The 20598-nt window shown below is 41.7% G+C and overlaps 1 protein-coding gene across 1 annotated transcript in view; it reads right to left on the bottom strand.

Moving 5' to 3' along the window:
- Positions 1–20598, bottom strand: part of LOC308231703 (protein unc-13 homolog B-like) — a gene marked incomplete at both ends in the record, with an annotated part of 214278 nt that overhangs the window by 25107 nt on the left and 168573 nt on the right. The window contains 6 exons of the mRNA XM_080637365.1: positions 731–819; positions 7793–7870; positions 8806–8883; positions 9022–9165; positions 9971–10067; positions 15327–15453. Of these exons, the coding sequence (XP_080493491.1) occupies positions 731–819; positions 7793–7870; positions 8806–8883; positions 9022–9165; positions 9971–10067; positions 15327–15453 (613 nt within the window). The remainder of the gene's footprint in view (positions 1–730; positions 820–7792; positions 7871–8805; positions 8884–9021; positions 9166–9970; positions 10068–15326; positions 15454–20598) is intronic.

Below are 20598 nucleotides of genomic sequence, written 5' to 3'. Positions count from 1 at the left end.
TTATAAACCACAACTTGAAATGAATGGGGTTTATCTTGAAAAGTGGCTACTTTTGAAGATCATTTGGGAGCCCTGTATTTCTAGATTTTGCTTAATTGATGTCTTTCATGGTTCACTACAAAATTATTATGAAGTCAAGTGCATTTTTATCCCCAGGTAAATGGTAACATGATTTGCAATAAAACTTAATTGCCATAAATTACTCTGGCAATACTTTAAAGAGCTCCTCCCTTTGAAACAGCACAAAACACCATTCACTGCAACACAGAACAGGTCAATTTCAAATTCTAAACCTGTTTCATTTCTATTCCAATATTCATTTAACAATCAGAAATCAGTCAACTGTTTCATACACTTAGAGCACAACATTTAAACAAGAATGTTGCTCCATAAACGCTGAGCTGGAAACTGTTTTCTGAGCAATAAAGAAGCAGGCACTTCTGTTACTGACAAGCACTACTTACAGAAAAAAATCTACTCTATGTAATTCAAATACATTTCACAGTTGAGAGATCTCCATGTCACATTTCTTGGGAAAGCAATACAGAAAGGAGAGACTCTATAAAACATTTCTCACCTCTTTAGATGGTTTTAGTATTTGAAAGAGCATGAATTTATGAGAAAAAGAAAAATATAATGCAGTTGACAGGAGTGTCTTTTCTTAATCAGACTGAATGAGATTAGGCAAGAGAAAGGAATGCTTCAAGGACAGGGACCTCATTATACTCACCTGTTACCAAACACAGCACTCAGCTCATCCAAAACATTGTTCAGCTTCACCTGGAGCTCTTTGAGATGGTCACTTGCTTCTGCATCCAACTGTGGATGAAAGAGAACTTAGCCTGAACTCAGAGGACAATTTGCTGCGCTTCACAGTATTCTTCTTCACTGTCGAGGCTACTCTTAATATGCAGGTGACCTACCACCACTGGACTCTGCTAGCTAGGATGCTCTCCTCCACTGCCTGCTGCTGTTAGAGAAGCTGTGAAATCAGCAACAGCCAGTCTCCAATACCCTTTGAAACCTTTACTGGTATTTGTGAAATGGAGAAAGAAAGTGAACATGAAGCCCCTGTGGCCAACAGAGAAAGCAGGCTGAGAAACCAAGCACTGTGCATTACCTTGGGCTCATGGGTCACTTCACTCCTCTAAGCCTAGAAGAGAGGGATTTTCAGACTGTATGTTATTTACTTGTGCATTTCTCCATTTACAGTCTTGAAAGGTGCTATTTCACCTTCCACCTTCCTGTCAAGTGTTCAAACTGAAGACTGACCCAGCCACTGCTCTCAGAAGACTGGAGCCCGGCTATTTTGAAAACGTGGCCACAGCATCACAGCAGGAACTGTTGTGCACTGATCACTTTTGGAAAGCATAATCTCAGCTATGGGTATTGAGCACAAGTAGCTCTACTCCCACACGGAGCAAAACAGCTTTCTGTATGCAATTGTTCAGGAGAGACTTCACAAAAGAAACAAAAAAGAATGCCCAAGTACTACCTGGGTGCTGCTGACACCTTGGCACATTGTGTAAGAATGTGCTTGCATAAAGCCACCTGCTTTTACATCCAGTGGTGCCCTGTATTCCAGCTGTAGTCATTTCTCCAGCCTCGGAAGAGCCACTTTTGGGTAACTTACCTGTATGCTTACATAAACCACATGTTTAATGATTTGGGAATATTTGCTCTGGAAAAGTAACTTGTAAAACAGATTTGCCTTTGTATGCAGGCAGGCAAGCTGCTTGTAAAACAAAAACCTTCCAGAAATGTTTGCATTTGGCATTCAGAGCTTCAGACCTTACCTCTAAGGCAGAGCATCTATTTACAAACGTAATGAGCCAGATGCCAGTACAGTGGTTAAAAATCAGTTTAGATTTTTATGGTATATCCACATATACAGGGTTTGAACATGACAGGAGTTCCCAATTCTATATTCAGTATTGAAGCTCTCTTCATATTCGTCAGCATCTGTCAGAGAAAGCCAAGCCTTAAGGGATTTGGAATCTGATCTGTTCATTTTCCTGTTGTAAGCTGGCATGGAAAACTGACTCCATTAGGCATTTGAACCTGTGCTAATGAAATTCCTGGATCAGAATTTTAAAAATAATTAAAAAAACCTCCAAGCAAATGATGATTTATTTCAGCCTCATAACTTTCGGCATTGCTAGCTCTGATTATTTTTCCTTTACTAAAGTGAATCTTCACTCCTATTACTTTTTTAACTCCCTTGCTGTAAGAAGGCAGAAGGAGGCTAATGTGCCAATCACCAGTCATTCTAGCCAAGCTTTTAGGTAACAAAACAAAAACACCATCTGTTGGTGGTGGTTTGTCTTGCCCCTATATTAATCCTTCCCTTCTACTGTGTAAAGGGAGAATGAGCCACAAGCTGTCTGGTTTGCTATCTAAAATTAATGGCACTGAACAGTCCTCTGATTTTGGCCCTTTTTGGATGATTTGAGGCAGCACCAGCTCATGATTCATCAAAACGTTTCGAGTAACTTCTTTTCCAGCTGGGAAAAAAAAAAGCCAGGAGAATTTGGCATATGACACCTATTCCTCACTATTTACTTCTACATCTTTATAAGCTATCACATGCACGGTCTAGAGGATATTTAAGGTCAGGATCAACAACTTGCCATTGTTCATGAGCCATGCAATTAACGACTAGCTTTACTGTGAGGTGACATGGAGAGCTCACCAACTACTTCTAAGCTTCTCCTTCCTATTGTACTTGTTGACTGCAAACCAACTGTCTAGGGAGCAAAATAAGGGCTTATTTCTAGCCCTCATTTAGGAAGAAGCTGGAACAATGCTTTGCTAAGGGGATGATCTCCGTTACCTGTGGGGTGAGGAACTCTCTCTGCTCCAGAACACTTGCTTACAGCTCTCTGGGTGCAACTGGCAAGATGGCAACCCAGATTTAACTTTGAGGTGCCCAGCCTAACCCTCAGGAAGACAAACCCTGGTGGTAAACATTCTGATTCAGTATCCACCAAGTCCTCTGTCATCCTAGACAGGCTGTTGTCTTCTGAGCAACTGCTACTACAGAAGGAGAAGTCCACATAATACATTAATGATCATTAAAGCTTTGGCATTAGCAAAGTAAACTTCAGGGAATTACCCAAGTGTGATTTAAGTCCATTAGGAAGGTGCTGGTAAGTGTATACTACTGTTTCACATATATCAATTACATGCCAGTTACAGAGTTCCCTGCAGCATGTGATGTAACTGCAAACAATTCTTTGCCAATACAGTGAAGCACTGATAACACTGCTCAAATGACACAGCGTATGTTTTGCTGTTGCCGCTCAGCCAATGGATTCTATGCATATCAGCTACTGCTGATAGCAGGACATGCTACTTGGACTGCACAGTAAATCTGGCTGGTAAAGCAGGAAGTAGTGTTAGGCAATTGGGTCACTGCCACATGTCATGTCCAAACCATTTCTATCAGAAGCTGGAGCTCAGCAGGCTTATGATCTCCATTTTGTGGGTGTATCAGAGATGATTCAGAGGAAGAAAGCTAATGAAAAGTTCTCTGTGCAAAACATGGGACAGCACCCACAGCGAGGTGGCTTCTGATCTCTGAGCAAGTGCTTAAATTCCAGTGGAAACAATGGCTGGTGCAGCTATAGCTCTGTGGTTAAGACTAAATATGTGATGCAGAAAACTGAGGTGCACGCAAAGAGGGAAGAGGTAACCCTGTATTTACATTTCAGGGAAGAAAGCAAGGCCCTGTTAATTTCCTGAAAAGATTTGGGACTTTGCACTGCAGAGAATCTGAGCCTTGAAGTCTCATACAAGCACATTCAGGGCTGGAACCTCAAGCTCCTTGCTAATCTGAATGGTGCACAGCACGATGATCTTCAATTTAGGTTGATCTTCCGCTTCAATCATGGATGAAATGGAGCCCATGAGTCTTAGAATTTGCTGTGATGGGCTTCCAAGATTTCCAAGAGATGTCATTAGTTCTTTGGTTTCTACATACACTGGTGTGTAACCAGAACTGGAACGCTCATCTGTAGCTGTAGAAACAGCTTTTGCCTTCTAGAAGGTTGAAGATGTTAATCTTAAAGCCAGAGAACCTGTGAAATCATCAGGTCTGATCTGACACATCAGCAGTTAGAGAATTTTGCCCTGCTTTCCTATTTTAGCTTTATGCAAGTTACAGAGTTCATGTGCCTCAGGCTTGAAGTTGCTGATTTTTGTTCTGCCCCCTTCCACTAGTCCCTGGGAGTTCCTCTCTGCAACTATGAGGCAGGAGTTCAACTGATCCAGTCTCCCTTTAGGGACTCACTTGCACTGAGTTTTCATCCCCACTTTCCTATAGGATTCAAGAGTAATATGAAACACTGAATCCAAACAACAGCTGACAGCTTCTCAAATACTATGGTGGGCTTAGCCATGGCATGTGGGAGGCTAAAGAGAAGTCATCAAATAGATAGGGCAAATCCTTTGAGAACATTCCTGTCAAGTCTTGGCAGTTTCTAAGCAGTCCTGAAATTTGTTATTCAATAGGTGGCTAACACATAGGCTAACCCGGCTGAGCATTAAGAGGACAGTATCCTGAAGCATTGTACAGATTAGCTTGAAACCAAAGGCATGAAAATCATATGATGACAATCTGCTGCTAATTCCTTGGGTTCCTCAGGCAGTGCTCGTCTCTGATACTCACCTCTCATGCTTGACTTTGGGGAAAAAAAAGAAGTGAAGAAATGTATTAAACTAGGCTTCCATAACACATTCAGACTCCAGCAGTGGGCAACGAAGTACAGCACCTTTTAACTTCAGTGCCATGAGTTCATAACTTATGAAAAGCAAAGCAACATAACAGATTGCAGAAAGCCATTTCTGTCAAGCAAAACAAGAAATGCTTATTCTGGTGTCAGGGACAGTGTGCAAAGCACACTGAAGTCTGCAGGAGAACTGCAGAGGTGGGTAGAAAATGCAGGTCACATTAGGTTTTATTAGATAATGTATGAATAATTAAATAAATGGGGCCAAGTTCAGGCAAATGCTAGCAATGAAATCTATATAGCCCACTTTGGCAAAGAGCTAAATTACAGTCTCCATTCTGTGGGTGTATTGGAGGTTATTCAGAAGAAGAAAAGATTTCAAAAGGTATCAAGGACTCATACTGCAATTCCACTGCTCATTATGCTTTTAATGCTACCTGCCACTTCATAACCACTGGCTTTTCAAAACGTGTTTCAGGAACGTCTCAGAATGCTACTGAAGCACAGTGAAGCTGTTTTGATCCTGTGAGATCAACACAGCTCAGAAGGGAAATAGAAGTATAAATCTTAAAAATCATTTAAGATACCTCTTTCTGTGTGTGCACTTGTGATATATATATATATGCCTTGAGATCTCAAGCACAGACCCAAGAGAATCCCACCACAGAGCTCTCTAAAGCTCTGCTGCTGTCATTTCTGACTAGTAATGTTCACAGGCATATGATGCCAACACATTAACCACAGACATGCTGGGTAACTTTTGCACTGTCTGTGCCTTCTAAATACTACAGTTGGGAAACTCAGTAAGGGCAAAGGTACTATTCCTCACCTAGGAAGGAAGAAAAAAGTAAAGGAAAGCACTATACCCAGGAGCCCAATCTCAAGAAATAGTACTTGCCAAGCACTTGTGTTCCACGTTATGCTATTACACTGCAGGATGACTATGGGCAAGCCCTGTCTTTTCATTTTCCTTGATGCAAAAGGAAGTAAGTGATAATGGATTTCTGTAGCAGTGTGTTTTGGACCCACTGGCCAAGAGCACTAGGTAGCAGAAGTATTTCAAAGCTTTCCAGAGCTGTGCAGTGCTATAGCTACAGCTTTAGATGGAGATGGATCTGTGAGTCAGAAGCAGATGAAGCCACAAGCACGCATTAACTCAAACAAATCCCCAAGGTCCGGCTTCACACATGGTACATCTAACGTTCTGCCACAGGAACAATGGAATAGTTGGTACCTAGTTCTCAACAACACCTTTGGGAACAGAAAAAGGTGAACAGCTCAAGACAAGCAGGACATACCACTGTGCTATTTTCTTACTTCCCCAAGGAAGTAGTTCCTTTTTGAGCAGAGCAGTCAGGATACTGCTTGTGCAAGGTACTGTGTGATAAAACCCACAGATGTATTTCCAGCAGCATGTTTGCCTGCATGTTCTATTTTCAAAGTTGTTGTTTCACCAATTGTTACTCGGTTTCAATCTGCATCAGAAAAAGAGCTACTCAAACTAGGACAAGACCTCATTTACTCTAGCAAAACAGAAAACCTGGCAGGTTTCAAGTTAAGAAGCGAAGTACTACATAGTCACCGAGAGGCAAACCCCTGGGGACAGCAAATAACACAGGCACCTAACACAGCACCATTTATTTCTAGTGATCAGAGGCAGCCTAATGAAGTAGACAATCAGCATTTGGAAAGAAAAGAAAAAAATCACTTCCAAAAACCAGCTTCCTAGCATGTTTACCAGATTTGTTCCTGTGAATTTTACTACTTGCAGCCTGGGTTTCTCTCCCTCTTTTCTTCTGATTTCACAGTACAGGAGAAATATTGGATTCATCACATCTGTTCTACCTTACTTACGCCTCCTGAAAAAGGTTTTGAAGGGCAGAACGCAGACAAGAGGTCTAGGCTAGGAAAAGCAGTCATCAGCCCTGATAAATACTTTTTTTCTTATCCTATATAACACCATATCAGGTGGTATTTTCAATTTAAAATACAGGAAAACCCTACTTAATGGCCACCAGTAGGGAAAATAGTAGCAAATTGATTCCTCAGGGGAATCAAGTGCATATGGATTATAACTTTATAAACCACTTCAAAGACCATTTCATCACAAGCTTATTTTTCCCTGAGAAAAATGAGCATTTAGCTACCTCTGCTATTACAGCTGGGTGCCTGTAACACTAGTTCTTGTTGCAGGGCTCTGAAATTGGGATTGTTGAGAAATTAGGATGCAATTTCACTCAGAAAATGAATCACTTGTGAAAGAATGACAGCAGTTTTTCTTTGCCTCATAGGGTAAATCTATTTGTTGAGATTTTTGCCACTTCATAGAATTCTGCCACTGAGCACAAGAAAGATGCAAAACAGCAATACAGGCAAAAACTGTGCTGCCCATCAGCAAAGCTAACTTTCCTCTTGGCATACAGGTCATTGCACAGGCTCTACCACAACACAAATAAAGAAAATGCACTTAGGCTTTGAAACTTATTTTTTCCTAACATCAGCATCAGCAGTTTTTTCTTCATCTTCCTGAATCTTGAAAAGCAAAGAAAAAAGAAGAGAGGAAAAAAAAAAAATACACTGATTATATCAGAAACAGTGACCTGGGGGAAGAAAACCATATTTCTGCAAAAATGGCCATCTCAGGATAAATAGATACATGAGTACAGAACTATTATTTGCATGTCTGCAATCTATTAGATATTGGACATTTAGTGCCACAGGTTCCACATTTATATGCCATGTAAAATGATTCAATGTCAACAGTTCTATGACCTCAGCTAGAGTTGTGAAACCATCATGCCCACATCCAGTCCATGTAATCACATTATGTAGCCTTCTCTTTCCTACTCCCTGCTATTCTGTGCTTCAAAACATTTGCTCCTGCATCTTATGACAAATTTAGTTGAAAAGTGCTCAGGCATGGCTGTCCCCTCACACTTATTATAGTGCCAGGTGTGACAGGGCTCTCCTTATGAGTACAGTCTTCAAAAACCAGTATGATGCAAGTAACCTAGTAACAGCACAGTGGGGATGAGTAATTCTCAGCCTCTTAGCGCTCTTACCTCTTTACCACCCATGGCTTCAAACATCTTCTCTAGCTGCACCCTCAGTTGTTGGACATTATTCATCAGGATGCAGGGCTGAAGAGACAAAAGCAAGTGCCTGTTACTGCCTAGGATGCTGACACATTTTAACCAATGGTGCACTTTGTGCCTCACCACCCTTCTCCAAGTACCACCAGGTCTGAGAGTCAAACAGGAGGTAGAGTATGCACAGATTTCAGTTCCAAGTCATTTTTTAATCCCGCTTGAAATGGGATAGCCAGCTCCAGAAACCTCAGATCAGGAGATCTCTGCTGCTGCTTTTTCCTCCTCAGCTTTATCAAAGAAATCGGTGTCAGGATGAAGTTTAAGCCTCTGCAGCTCCTGCCATGCTCTGCCAGAGTTCAAGCTGTGTCACCTTCAGCCTCTTAATGCTGCAATAAACTACCGTGAGTGGTTTAAACCCAGTGCCAGAAGGGAAGCTGCCAGCCAAAGCTGCTTCAGAGACACTCCCAGGCCAAGCCTGAGAGCAATAGTCAAGAGCAGCCTAAGCAATAGACTTCCCTCTGCAGTTACGTGCCCAGTACAGGTGTGGGAGATAGCAAAACCAGCACAGGACAAACCCAAGGTTCAAAAATGTAAGGCTCTGTTTTATTTAATAGACAGAATTCTACTGAATTCAGGACTAAAGAGCAATTAGATGGAGACAACAGTAAACCAAGAGTGCTGCTGACTACCAGATCAACAGAGCCTTTTTTTTTCAATCACCTTTCTGACACACAACCCAGACAAGCACAGTGGAAGCAAATTTCCAGGCGACCTGACAACTTGCAAGCCCTGCAGATCATCTTCAGGACCTAGTATTATTTTATGGCCAAGAAACAATTCAATCTGCAAAAGGATATGAATGATGATAAAAACAATACTGAAAATATTCACACCATCAACACGGTCAGGTGCAAAGTGAAAAACTTGGTTTCATCAGGACAATTATGTGATTCCTCAGGGCACAAAAGAAGTTCAGCACAACTCACCAGTTTCTCCTTGGAACAGTAGGACTGGAAGGTCTTGGAGAGAATGTCAGCATACTGCATCAGCACTTTCCCAATAGTCTGTGAAGATAAGATGTGATCACTGTTACTTGTTCTCTATCACTGCAGGAGAACTCCAGGAAATAAAATGAAAACAAACATCATATTGTTTTGCATCCCACTAAGGGAAACTAAACAGATGGATGTTGAAGGTATTACCTTAGCAAACCTCCTATTATAATGAGCAACAATGACAGGGTCTGGGCACTCCAGCTTCTTAATGATCTCAAAGCTCTGATTGAGCTGGGTGAAGACATCGACCACTGAGCAGGAGAACAGAGCATGCTCGGATGTTTGCTGGAACTAAAACAGAAGTAGAAGGAGTCATTCTCAAAAGGAAAGCTCTGAAATACACCCATTTCATGGATGTCTCCATTATCTGCTGTGTTGGAGGCAGGACAACTTAATCAAACCCTACATTTTCCTCAGAATTAGTCAAAAACTCTCAAAAAGGCTGAGAGGAGCTAAATAACCAATTCTATCTGATTACAAGTTCACTGTCCTTCACCAGCTATGACATGACAAGTACCAAGGAAATGCAGCATGATCCTGAAACCTTTAATGTGCACAGCTTGCCTGTCAGTTAATGAGGAAAGATGGACTGAGTGAAGAGGTTTTTTTAGATTTTCTTAAAATTTAAAGAGAACGCTTACATTAGCTTCATAGGCTACAGCACCAACAGTCACTGAACAAATGGGAAAGCTCTTGCTCTCCACTGGGAATACCCAGCTAATTAAGAGTAAGATCAGTCTGTCAGTGGATTAAGGTCACTTTCTTACTGCATGACTAAGTATGTGCAAAGTGCCTTATATTTCAATTACCTCTCATAAACAGAGGGAGATGAGAGAACACCTCCCTGTTAATCTGCCTGACAGATTAACACCAGTAGAACAGACCAGACATAAAGGAATTATATTCACCTTGCCGTTAAACAGCTCTTTTTGACCTGTAGAGAAAAGTCCTAAAATAAACGAGTTTCCCAGTTGTTCAGTAAGCAGACAGAGCTGCACCCTCCATTTGTATGATGGCTCAATTTCCAGTGCTGGTGTTTGGTTTTGAGCACTGAAACATGTAGCACCAAGTCCTCCACTCAGAGTGACTTACGTACCCCATCTTTTTTATCTCTCTCCAGAGCACCATGCAGGAATTCTAAGGAAACGTCTTCATTTTCATCTAGCCACTGCATCACAAACTGCTCAAACCACCTGCAGGAGGGACAGGAAAGACACCACATTACAGCAAGTAACAGGCAATCCAACCACACTCAGACAGTGTTGCTGTTTCAGCCAGACTTGTGAAAGCTTGCCACTGTTAGATGTGATCTGAATGCTGTTACCTGTGTGTGCAGCCAAAGTTCCCGAAAATACTCCTACTTGTATACAAGCTACCAATGAGCAGTGCCTGTATCATCATTGGGCTGGGTCAGCAGAACACAGCCTAGCCCAGCTTCTGCACACTGTTGGTTCTGAGCTGGTTTTGTCCTTTCATCCAGACAGGACAAGGGAGACTTCCAAACCCACTCTTTGCACGCCAAGAGAGACAGCTGTCCTGCTGCCCATTTGGTGTACTATCTTTCATGTGAGAGTTGCAAATGAGTATAAAGGGAGGAAAAGCAGTGCCTGTTTTCCAGGGCCCTTCAGCTACTTTATCTGCAGATACAGACATATTTCTGGAGTGCCAGAGGGGAGAATCAAGGCTATAAGATTTCTCCACTTTAATCCTGCTCTTCTTTTCCCCAAGCTTTCTATAGAACATCCTCCCATCTCCATGGGCTGCTGTTCTGACTGAGATGACGCTTGATTAAAATTGACTTCTGGTGATAGCACAGCACATCTGTTGTGGCTTCCAGGAAGCTGGCCAGCCCTATAAGCATCTCCTCATTGTTTTCTCTTGAAGGAGCACAAAGGTAGTTCATATTAAGTGATGAACCAACAGCCTGGAAGCAAAGTCAAGTCCCAAGAACAGGCAGGTCCTACAGGCAGCACAGCAAAGTCCGTCTCTACTTCTCCTCACTTAGGAGGATAAGCTAAATTGTAGAGCAGAATCCAAGAAACTGCTGAAACAGACACTGCTATGACTCGGGAAGATGCCTTACATGAAGCGGTGTTTGAAGCTACCTCCTACACTGAACAAAAGGCTTCTATGCAACACCATTTTGGCCAAACAGGAAGACGAAAAGCGGTTTCAGTGATCTTCAGGGATTTTACAGGCAATCATCCCCCTTTGGGATATATTCCCATAGGACAAAAGAAAGGAGGAGTTGTCTGTGTTTAAGCAACAACAGAGCACCTACAGCTATATTTAAATGTCTTGTTTAGCATTTGTTGTGCGCAAGTTCCAACATAACCACAGCTGAAACAAATCTCAGTCTCAAATATTACTAAACAGCATTCAGAAACAAGGGGGAGATGTGCCCATGTGTAATTTCAGTCCATACAAAAGATTATAATATGAGATTCAGAGTACAGCCTTCTCTAAACAGACAGCTGTGTTCATATAAAGATTGTGCTAATTATGGGCTGAGTTCGCAAAGACCATGAAAGCCAGACATGAGAGAAGATCAAGAGCAAATTCACAGAGAATACTAGGTAGCCTTGAATATTCTCTACACTTCAAAACATAAAGAACATCAATGCTAATATTGGAAATTGTAACTGACACAGTGTTAAATGCCAACAGCAACCTATCTATGCAGCCCTATTTAATACAGACAGCAACAGTGGAACATTGTCACACATGGATGTCCTGTATTATGGAAAAACTTCTTTGAATGGCACTTCAGACTCCTAAAAGCATATTTTGAACTCCGCTACAAGCTTCTTGAGCTTACAGCATTTTGCTTTGAACTACAATAGCGTATTTTAAAACAACAGCTCAATCCTTAGAGAACTCAAGCAGTTTACAAGGAAGTAGCTACACATTATTGACTTGTTTCACAATTCCCTGGCTGGAAGTTGCTGACTGCTTCAGTGTCATAGGTCCATGTACAGAAGGGTTTACTTGTTTGTGCCAGAAGGGCCAGTTTTCATTTTGAGAAGCAGAGAAACTTCCTGATTATCATTCATAAGAAAGAGCCATTCACTGCTGAGAACAGTCACTGCCCATTTTTATGGCTACCGTATGCTACACAAAATCAAAAAGGTAGGTATTTTACTATCTTACCAAATTGTCTAAACAAAGGTGACAAGGAAAAAGGCACTGCTGAGTGGCTGTTGGTGGTGGTGTGTTTGCTCTCCTTCCTATTAAAAAAAGCATTACCTCCGGAAAGAGGTTTAATATGAATGTTTAAGTGCAGTGAGTAACTTAGGTCAGGTCAGGAAATTCTGTATCTGCATTTGCAAAGACAGCCTCAACTTTGTCTGGTTTTGGCTGGCAGGAAAACAGAAGAGATAGACAGAAATAATGGATAAATATTTCTATCCCTGGGCACATTCAAGACTAAAATGTGTTTGAAGCTGTAACACAAGCTAGAGCTATCTTTAGCCAAATACTCCCTGCAGTGTTTTACTATCAGGTCTTAGGCTGCTGAGCAAATGAGGGGGCTCTCTGAGGACTGTGAAGGTAACATATCCAAAATGATATTAAAAAATATCTAGCACTGAAACTAATAAAACCAATCTGATTTCATGCAGAAATAGGTTCAAAATGTTGTTATATAGCAAGTATCTTCTTCCTAATCTGCTTCAATTATTGATCTAGAAGCACAAACTATAATGACTCATGAGCCAGCACACAAAGCAGAGGCTTACGGTGCTGCATCAGAGACACTCTGTGCTTGCAGGGGTCAGTACAGCCAACCTCTCCAAACGAGGTTTGCATGGAATACGCCTCAGTCCTGCCTGCCAGGAAAGGGAGCGGTGCTTTGTGACTAAATGAAAGGTTACCTCTGTTGGTTGCACAACAGTAATGTAATATAAACAGCTTCAACCCACATCTTGGCCACTAGCCTGGCTCCTGTGGTGTCAGTCTACAGGTGAATTAATCTTGTTCATCTGCTGCACGGATACATGTGGGTACCCAATGAACATCCTGTGGGCCTTGGTAAATGCAGAAGCAAGAAGGCCAGCAGGGGTTCAGTGAGTAACAGAATAAACACTGTGTTTGATGAAGTGAGCCAGAAGACAGGATTTCAAAGGAGGGAATGCCTTCCCCCATCAAAGAGGAGATAGTCTCCAGTACAGCTACAATAGCAGCTGCATGCTAACATCAGTATTAAAACATTTATTTACACATTTAAAAAGCTACAGTATTTTGGAAACTCACACTTCACAGCTTTTCGCTGGCAGCTAAAAGTGAAGAGACGAAGTTTTTAAGAGCCACTCCCAGCTTTGCTGCTACTTCAGTTTCACAAACTGCTGCTGGATTCCACAAAATAACGGGAGTACAAAGCCTTCAGCTTCAACACTTTGGAGCCTTCACTTTACTCACGTATCTCAAAGCTATCAGAAACACAGGTTCACAAAGTTTGAAGACAAAAAGCAAGTTTGTGGATAGCCTCGTCTGTGGAGTAGACGGACACCTCAGTTTTTCTCTGGACAGCAACAATTTAGTTTCATCGAAAGAGTTTACTGATGTGCAAACATGATGCATGGGCTCCTTTGTTTAAGGAAGTTTCAAGACTAAAAGTGCTTGTGATGAAGCAAATCAAAGGACAAAAGCACATTGCTGTAATTGATGCGAAGGGGCTATTTCTTGACAGGTGAAGGTTATGGTTGAAATAAACATCACCCGTGCTTGACAATGTGGCTGTTGTACTAAAACACAGGAGTGAAGTAACAAAGCCAGCAGCTGCACATGTACATGAGCACTGAAGCTCTACCAAAAAGGCCAGCAGAGCAGAACAGTCTGCAAAAGGCTGCAGAATGAAACTGAGCATCATTATCCTGATTACACAGGAGAAAAAGAGAGATTAAGAGTATCTGATCGCTTGCCTGAGACTGCACCGACTCAAAGGCACAGCAAAGAGAACAGGGCTTCTGAGACTGTGACTCCAGCACCCTGTTCACTGAGCTAATGCCTCTTGCTGACCTGATTTGTTAGGCAAGGCCCATAGCCTAACTGCACCAATTGCCTCAAGTCTTATTAGTATGCAGCTAGCGCCAGACTTGAGGGACTGCATGCACCACAGGATGGAGAGAGAATTCAAAATGCCAATCCAGAAACACAGTCCAAGCAAGATGATTGTTTTTCAAGAGGTGCATGTGCAAAGTGCTGCATTTAGACCTCAGTGAATATACCGGATTGCAAGAACAGGTAAGTAGGACACTGTTGAGGGTGCCTGGGTGATGGCCTGTGTCCCACTGGGAGCATCACTAGCCAGCAATACCCCTGAAGAAAAATAAAAAAGGCTGCTATCAATCCAACATGTGAGAGCAACAGTGCTGCCTGAAAGGCAAAGTCTAGGGGAAACATCACTCCTTAAGTCTGGGTGTTTTGCATCCAAACACAGACCGGATGCAAAGAAGGAAGCAAACTTCACTTACAAGGAAAGCTGGTAGCAAATGGGAACCAGCAGAAGACTGGGAAGGGACACGAGAAAAGCATTTTACTCTTGTAAAAAAGAAACAAGTTGTTCTTCTTGCCCACACTGGCAGGACAGGATAACAAGCTCAAACGAAAGCAGGAAAAGATTTGGAGGGGGAAGAAGGGGATTGTGTTAAACCTCCAAAACTCAAGGGAAGGTTAACTGTGAAGCACAGGGGAAAAAACTGATTTGAGGAGATGTGGAGCAACCACCAATCAAAGTCTCTGAAAACCAATTAAACACTGGTCAGAAAAAACACACCAGCTCTTGCCTTAAGCCAAGCGTGGGATTCTAGCTGCAGTATTCCCTTCAGGTTGCTCAGACAACATTGGGCTCATAAACCCTTTTCAGGTCTGAAATCTACTGCTGCTCTCTTAAATGAAAGTTGCAAACAATTGCTTAGAGCTTAAGAGCAATTAAAGAGCTTATCTGATTTTTACAACTAACTCTCCTGGTCTTAATTAAAACAAAACCAAAACCAAAACCAAAAAGAAACCCCAGCATTATCTTTAGTTACAAATCCCATTGTGTATGTATATATATGACATCCATACACACACAGAGACATACATACATACATACAGTACATATAGATAAAGCTGTATCTATTAACAGAAGAATGTAAGCTTACATCCAGAAGTCTGCTGTTCAAGAATTGACCAAAGCACACCGCGTAGGCACAAAGTAGTTTAAAGACTGTCCGTGACATTGCTAAAGCTTTTGGGATCTTGGGAGATACTGTACAGTAAGGGACGGAATTGTGACAGGGACAGTGGCAGGAACACCAGAGGTGACAAACATGCACACAAACACAGAAAATCAGGAGTAAAGAAATGGTGTATCATGAAGGCAGCCATAGGAGAAAACCAAATGACTACCCTCAAAGTAACAGAAGGAGACAGATCTTGGGGATCTACTACAATAGACATAACACACTCACACTGGATATTCAGGCACTTTTCCCTTGAAGGCAGGCAGATCACGAACATATTCATTGTACAGCCACTTCACTTTGAAGTGTAGATTCATATAGTCTGCACTTTTACACAGCCTGTGTTTCTCATGCTCTGTAAGGAAAGAAAAAAAGAGTTAGGTCTGAATTTACCCCTATCACCGTATTAGGCACAGGAGCATCTTACAAAGCATGTCTGTAGTATGCAATGGTTTTGTAGATGGAGCACCTACAGAGCCACAAAATCTTCACAAGACAGGATTTTGGCAGCAGGCAGGGGTTCTTCGTGGTTGACTGTTTAGGCTCTGGAGTTTATTTCTGTACCTCTAATTAATACTTCCATTTGTTGCAGATTTTTTTGTTTTCAAAGCAATAAAAATAGAACATTCTGACGGCCTTTGCATTTAACATATGACAGTTCAGATTTCACCTTTGCAGGAAATAAATCAAGGAGAGCAAATCTGTTCATTCTTGGATATAAAGAAAGTCACTATCAACACGTTACACTACATCCCCTAAAAGACAAGAGTAAAAAGCATCCAGTTCTTTAGAGTTTGCCAGTGGGAGTCACAAGCAAGTTCAAACAAGCTACACAGGAGCTGGAGCCTTCTCTGATCCACAGTTTGAAGGAATTCATAGCACTTCTCTTCCAGAAGGCAAAAGTTTTCTTATTTGTATTGCCTTCCTGAGCACAGCCCACTGAAGTGACACATGGATCTCCATCTGGTGCTGAGCCTCTTCTCCTGCCAGGTTTCATTATGGTTTTGTACCCAGGCAATGCTGGGACAATGCTGTTCCTCCCTGTGTAATACACATACCTCCACAACATGATCCTTCCCATACATGTCTGCTGCTAAAGCACTTGCCATATTCAGACCAATGTTTCTGCAGAACTCATGCTTCTAGGCTACTGCTCCCCTTTCTCTCTTCACGAGAAATGTATACTCCACGTCTTTGCTCTCAAGACCCTTCACAGCCTACGTCCACACTACCATCATTCAGCAGTTGATTCCCACCTCTGAGCAGCCCACAATCCCTGGTTTTAAGCTACTTAAGTTCTCCTGAACAATCTCTACACTTTCTCCCAAGCCAACCCTCATTTGCTTACACAGGCTTACCACACTGCTTTTCTTCAAAATCCTCCTTGAATAGAAAAAAGAATCCCTTTTCCATGATGCTAAGAGGACTCAGCAGTTTGCTTTTTGCCTGCACTGTGATCTTGAATTATCAGGTGTCCAATTCTGCCACTCCCTAGTGCTGCCTGTCCATATCCATCTCTTTCTTCTGCCAGACTTCAACAAAAATGAATACAGTTTGTGCCAGGTCTATTTGTTCTCTCCAGTACCGCAGCAAGCTCCTAGTCCATGGCTACAGTGTGAGATAGGAGACTAAAATACACATTATTTTGGCTTAGGCTTTTTTCCCCCCCCCCCAAAAAAAAAATTGACATTAGACTAATCTTTCTACCTTTTATAAGGTTACCTCATTTCTGATGGAGCTTTCCAGCAGCATCACTACTGATGTGTAGACAGGATCCAAACATGTTAAAAGGTGGAAATTTTTTTCTCATTTTTGAATGAGTTTAATCTAGGACTTCAGTACAAGTATCCAGTAACTGGGTAGATATATGCACACAAGAGCAATACACGCTACAGACACTCATCAGCATAGGATACATCCTGATGATGCAAAATGGCCCTAGCTTTCTACCTGACAAACAAGCTTATCTTACAATATCATAATCTATTTTCATGTAAACATCAATTCTCATAACAATTTCAAACCATCAAAAAACTTTCACCTCTCTCTCAGCTTTAACAACATGTATAAGAAGAAAAGCCAAACAAATTATAAATTATCCAACCGAAAACACAAGAAGCAAAGAACTTTACATGGATAATTATTCTGCAAGCCTTGTCAACATTCAAACAGTGGAATACCTCAGTGAGTTGTTTGCAAACCTCTAACGGTGTAATATAGATTTCCTTCTTCAACATGTAGATCCACACAGATACAACCTCAAAAAGAAAGAAACCCAACCTTTGTTTTCAAGAAATTAAAATGCCTGTTATCCAAGAGGCACAGTCCTCAGAGGTGATAGTTTGATGGACAAATTACTTTACATGTGCTACTATTTCACATGTACTGTGATCCATTGCTCTTCACAGTGAATTTGCTTGTACTGGAGCAAAGGAAAGTCCATTCCTGTTAAATATTAATAAACCTAGAATCTTTCTTGAGCGCTAAGGAAGTATATGGAAATATCCAGTTCTCTGAACTGCTGATCTTCCTCCACAATAACTGAGGAAGAAAATGCAGAGCTCACTGCGGATCTAAAACTGGAAACAAACACAGCAATAACCATGCCTGCTTAGCTCCCTGTGACAGCAAGGCAATCAATGGACAATTATAACTTCATTAACTTTGACATGTGCTGACACCCAGGTGCTGTTCCCACATGGGTAAAGCACTGTTCCTGCAGAAGGAAGGTCTGGCTTGGAGGTAAAAAGAACTCAGATTTTATCAAAATTAAGCAGTGCACTAAGAGCAAGTAATTCAAGCCTTTCCTGGGGTTTAGGACATTCAAAAGGCTATTAAGTTGAAGAAAATGAAGATGCAAAGCAGCCACAGAAGCATAAGCCCAAGGACTGCTACTGGGACTACCTAGCCATCTAAAGCAGATAAGGAGAGGCTTGACACCAAGGGGATAAAACTACAGGAATGCAAAAGAAAGAAGGAGAAGTCTTACCACCATAAAAGAGAACTTTACGTATGCGGAAGAAAGGTGGGGCTTGTGACAGAGAAAAGACAAAAGAGAACCATAACAGCTCAAACATGCTGGAGGACAAAGAAAGCCAACAAAGCCCCCAAGCCCCTTTACCCCAAACATCTCGTTCCATCTGCCTTCCCCCTTCAATAGTCCCTGCACAGTTTGATCACCTGCATTCTTTGTAAAGGGAAATCTTTAAGAGCATTTGAAGGTGACATGGAAACACAGCGGCCAGAGGTGTACTCTGAAAACCCATTTTGGATAAAAGCAAAATGTAAAGTGCAGAAGCCATCAATCTTAGCACGTTTCTGTTCTGCTTTATCACCTGCTGGCTTTTAAAGGGCTTTGTGGCAGCAACAGTGGAAGAGTGCACAGATATTTTGCAGCATCTGGCGTGTTTTATCCTGAAAAGACCACAGAGTTCTCTAAGTCCCTCACATTTCCTCAGCGGATTTCATCTGCAAAAGCCTCCTCCGGAGAAGAGCTTCTAGGGTCACCAAGGCCATATTATTAAGGCATTAATAGGGAACCACTCCCTAGAAGCACACTTTCTAGTGTCATGTCTAGTTCTATTTTTCAGGCAGAGAACAGGACTTCCTTAATCCACCACATCTTTAATCCATGTGATTTTTTTTTTTCTTGATTGTTAGCCTACTTTCCATGGGTTAATTTCTAGCTAATAATACCAAATTTTTGCAAAATAACTCTAATAGGTACCGAGGCTGCCAAAGCATTAACACTTTAGACAGCTGGCATCTGTGTGTACATCTGATTCCCCTCCCCTTACTAGAAATGAGAATGTGGCAGAATGATTTATTTCAATCCAGCTCGCCAGCTCTACTCAGTCTCTCTTCCTACCAGAGATGCTTCCAATTTGCAACTCTCCTAATGCTGATACATCCAAATTAAGACTAAACGTTGCTGTCAAGGATGATGTTGATTTTCTATTACTGTCTTCTACTAAAGAAAGAACGGAAGCCCTCTTTGCTCAGGGTATTTGTGTTTTCTGGGTTGCAGAAGTTTCACAGATGACAGTGAAGAAATTTGTAATCCCAGTTATCAGTGGGCTCAAAAGGAGGCTATCCAGCACCAGTCAGCATTCCAGAGGTGGAGCTAACTGTATGACTTGGAAAAAACATCCTCTATGCTACTGTGACTCCAGGGTAGAATGATCTTGCCAGCCAAGTCTGAGCCATGCAACATAAGTATCCTATCTGTTTTCCTCTTAGGTTGATGGGGAACAAGGGACACTCCTCAATGCCTCGTATACTGCCTCGACAGGAAGGAGGGAAGGGCTAGTCTGCTGTTCATGGTGTCCTGAATTGTTACTGCTTTGGGAGAAAGAGAAAAAAACAAGTAGGGTAGATCTTGGAGTTTCTGCTGTGTCTCAGAAGCTGAGTCTCCCTAGGGGAGATGAAGGCATAAGATAGGTCTGCCATGCTCTTCGTCTTCCAGCAGTCAAACACACTGCTGCTGTGACTATTGCTACCAGTTGCTGAAACAGAAAATGGATGTTTGACTCTCCATTTCTGCAGCAGCACTGTGGTCGTCCAAGTCATCTTTGCAGATCTGCTCATCAGTGGCATAAAACTAAGGGAATAACACTAATATTAGGAACTACATACAAGGTACTAAAACTATGGGTATCAGATGAAAGTCTTTGCCGACTCACAACTATAAACTCGACCAAGGTGCACAAACTTACCACTTGGTGAGGTGAATGAGCTCATGTTATCTAGAACTTAGGAACAAAACACCATGAAGAAAGTTAGAAGCAGGAGTTACACTCTGAATTCATATGCACATATATAAACAAAACAATTAGCTTTTGTTGCAGAGAGCTCCTGATGCATACAGATTTTTGAGCACAACAGAAGCATACCCAGGATTATTACACAAACTGAGAAATGACAGGGCACAGCAAATCTAATCATCATCCTTCACATGACTTAATCTGTCTCCTTTAATCCCTTTTATCCCCTCATTAAAAATAAATAAATAAATAAATGCAGTAGCTAATCTAATCATCTGCATTTAAAACACATGTAGTAAGTAACTGAATTATTGTATAGCTTGTTCTAAAGGTTATATTCCTAAATTTCTGAGAGCAAAGCAGTGAGGAGTCATGCTCACATCAAATAGAATTCTGCACTCTGAGGATTTCTTTAATATATATTTGGAAGAGACACACACCAACACGAACTCTACTATTGTTCAATCCTCCTGCAGGACTTGCACAGCTAGAATACCAATACATGTACTACACAGTTTTTCAGCTTTCATTCAAAAGGCAAACACTTCCCTGCCCATCAGCTGCCTCTGTGTCAACTTTTCTCACCACAAAATACTTTGAACAAGGATGCTCTCTCAGCAAGTATTTGCTATGGGCTGGTGAACTCATGGATTCACCAGCCTATATGAATGGGAAAGTTATAACAAGTCTTGTCCTAAGAAGCTCACAAGTGATCAGAAGGATGCCAGGAAAAGCTA

The sequence above is a fragment of the Psittacula echo genome (genome assembly GCF_963264785.1).
Source record: "Psittacula echo genome assembly, chromosome: Z".
NCBI lineage: Eukaryota > Metazoa > Chordata > Aves > Psittaciformes > Psittacidae > Psittacula > Psittacula echo.
The sequence above is the reverse complement of the archived record's forward strand: the minus strand, read 5'-3'. Positions and strand labels throughout refer to the sequence as shown.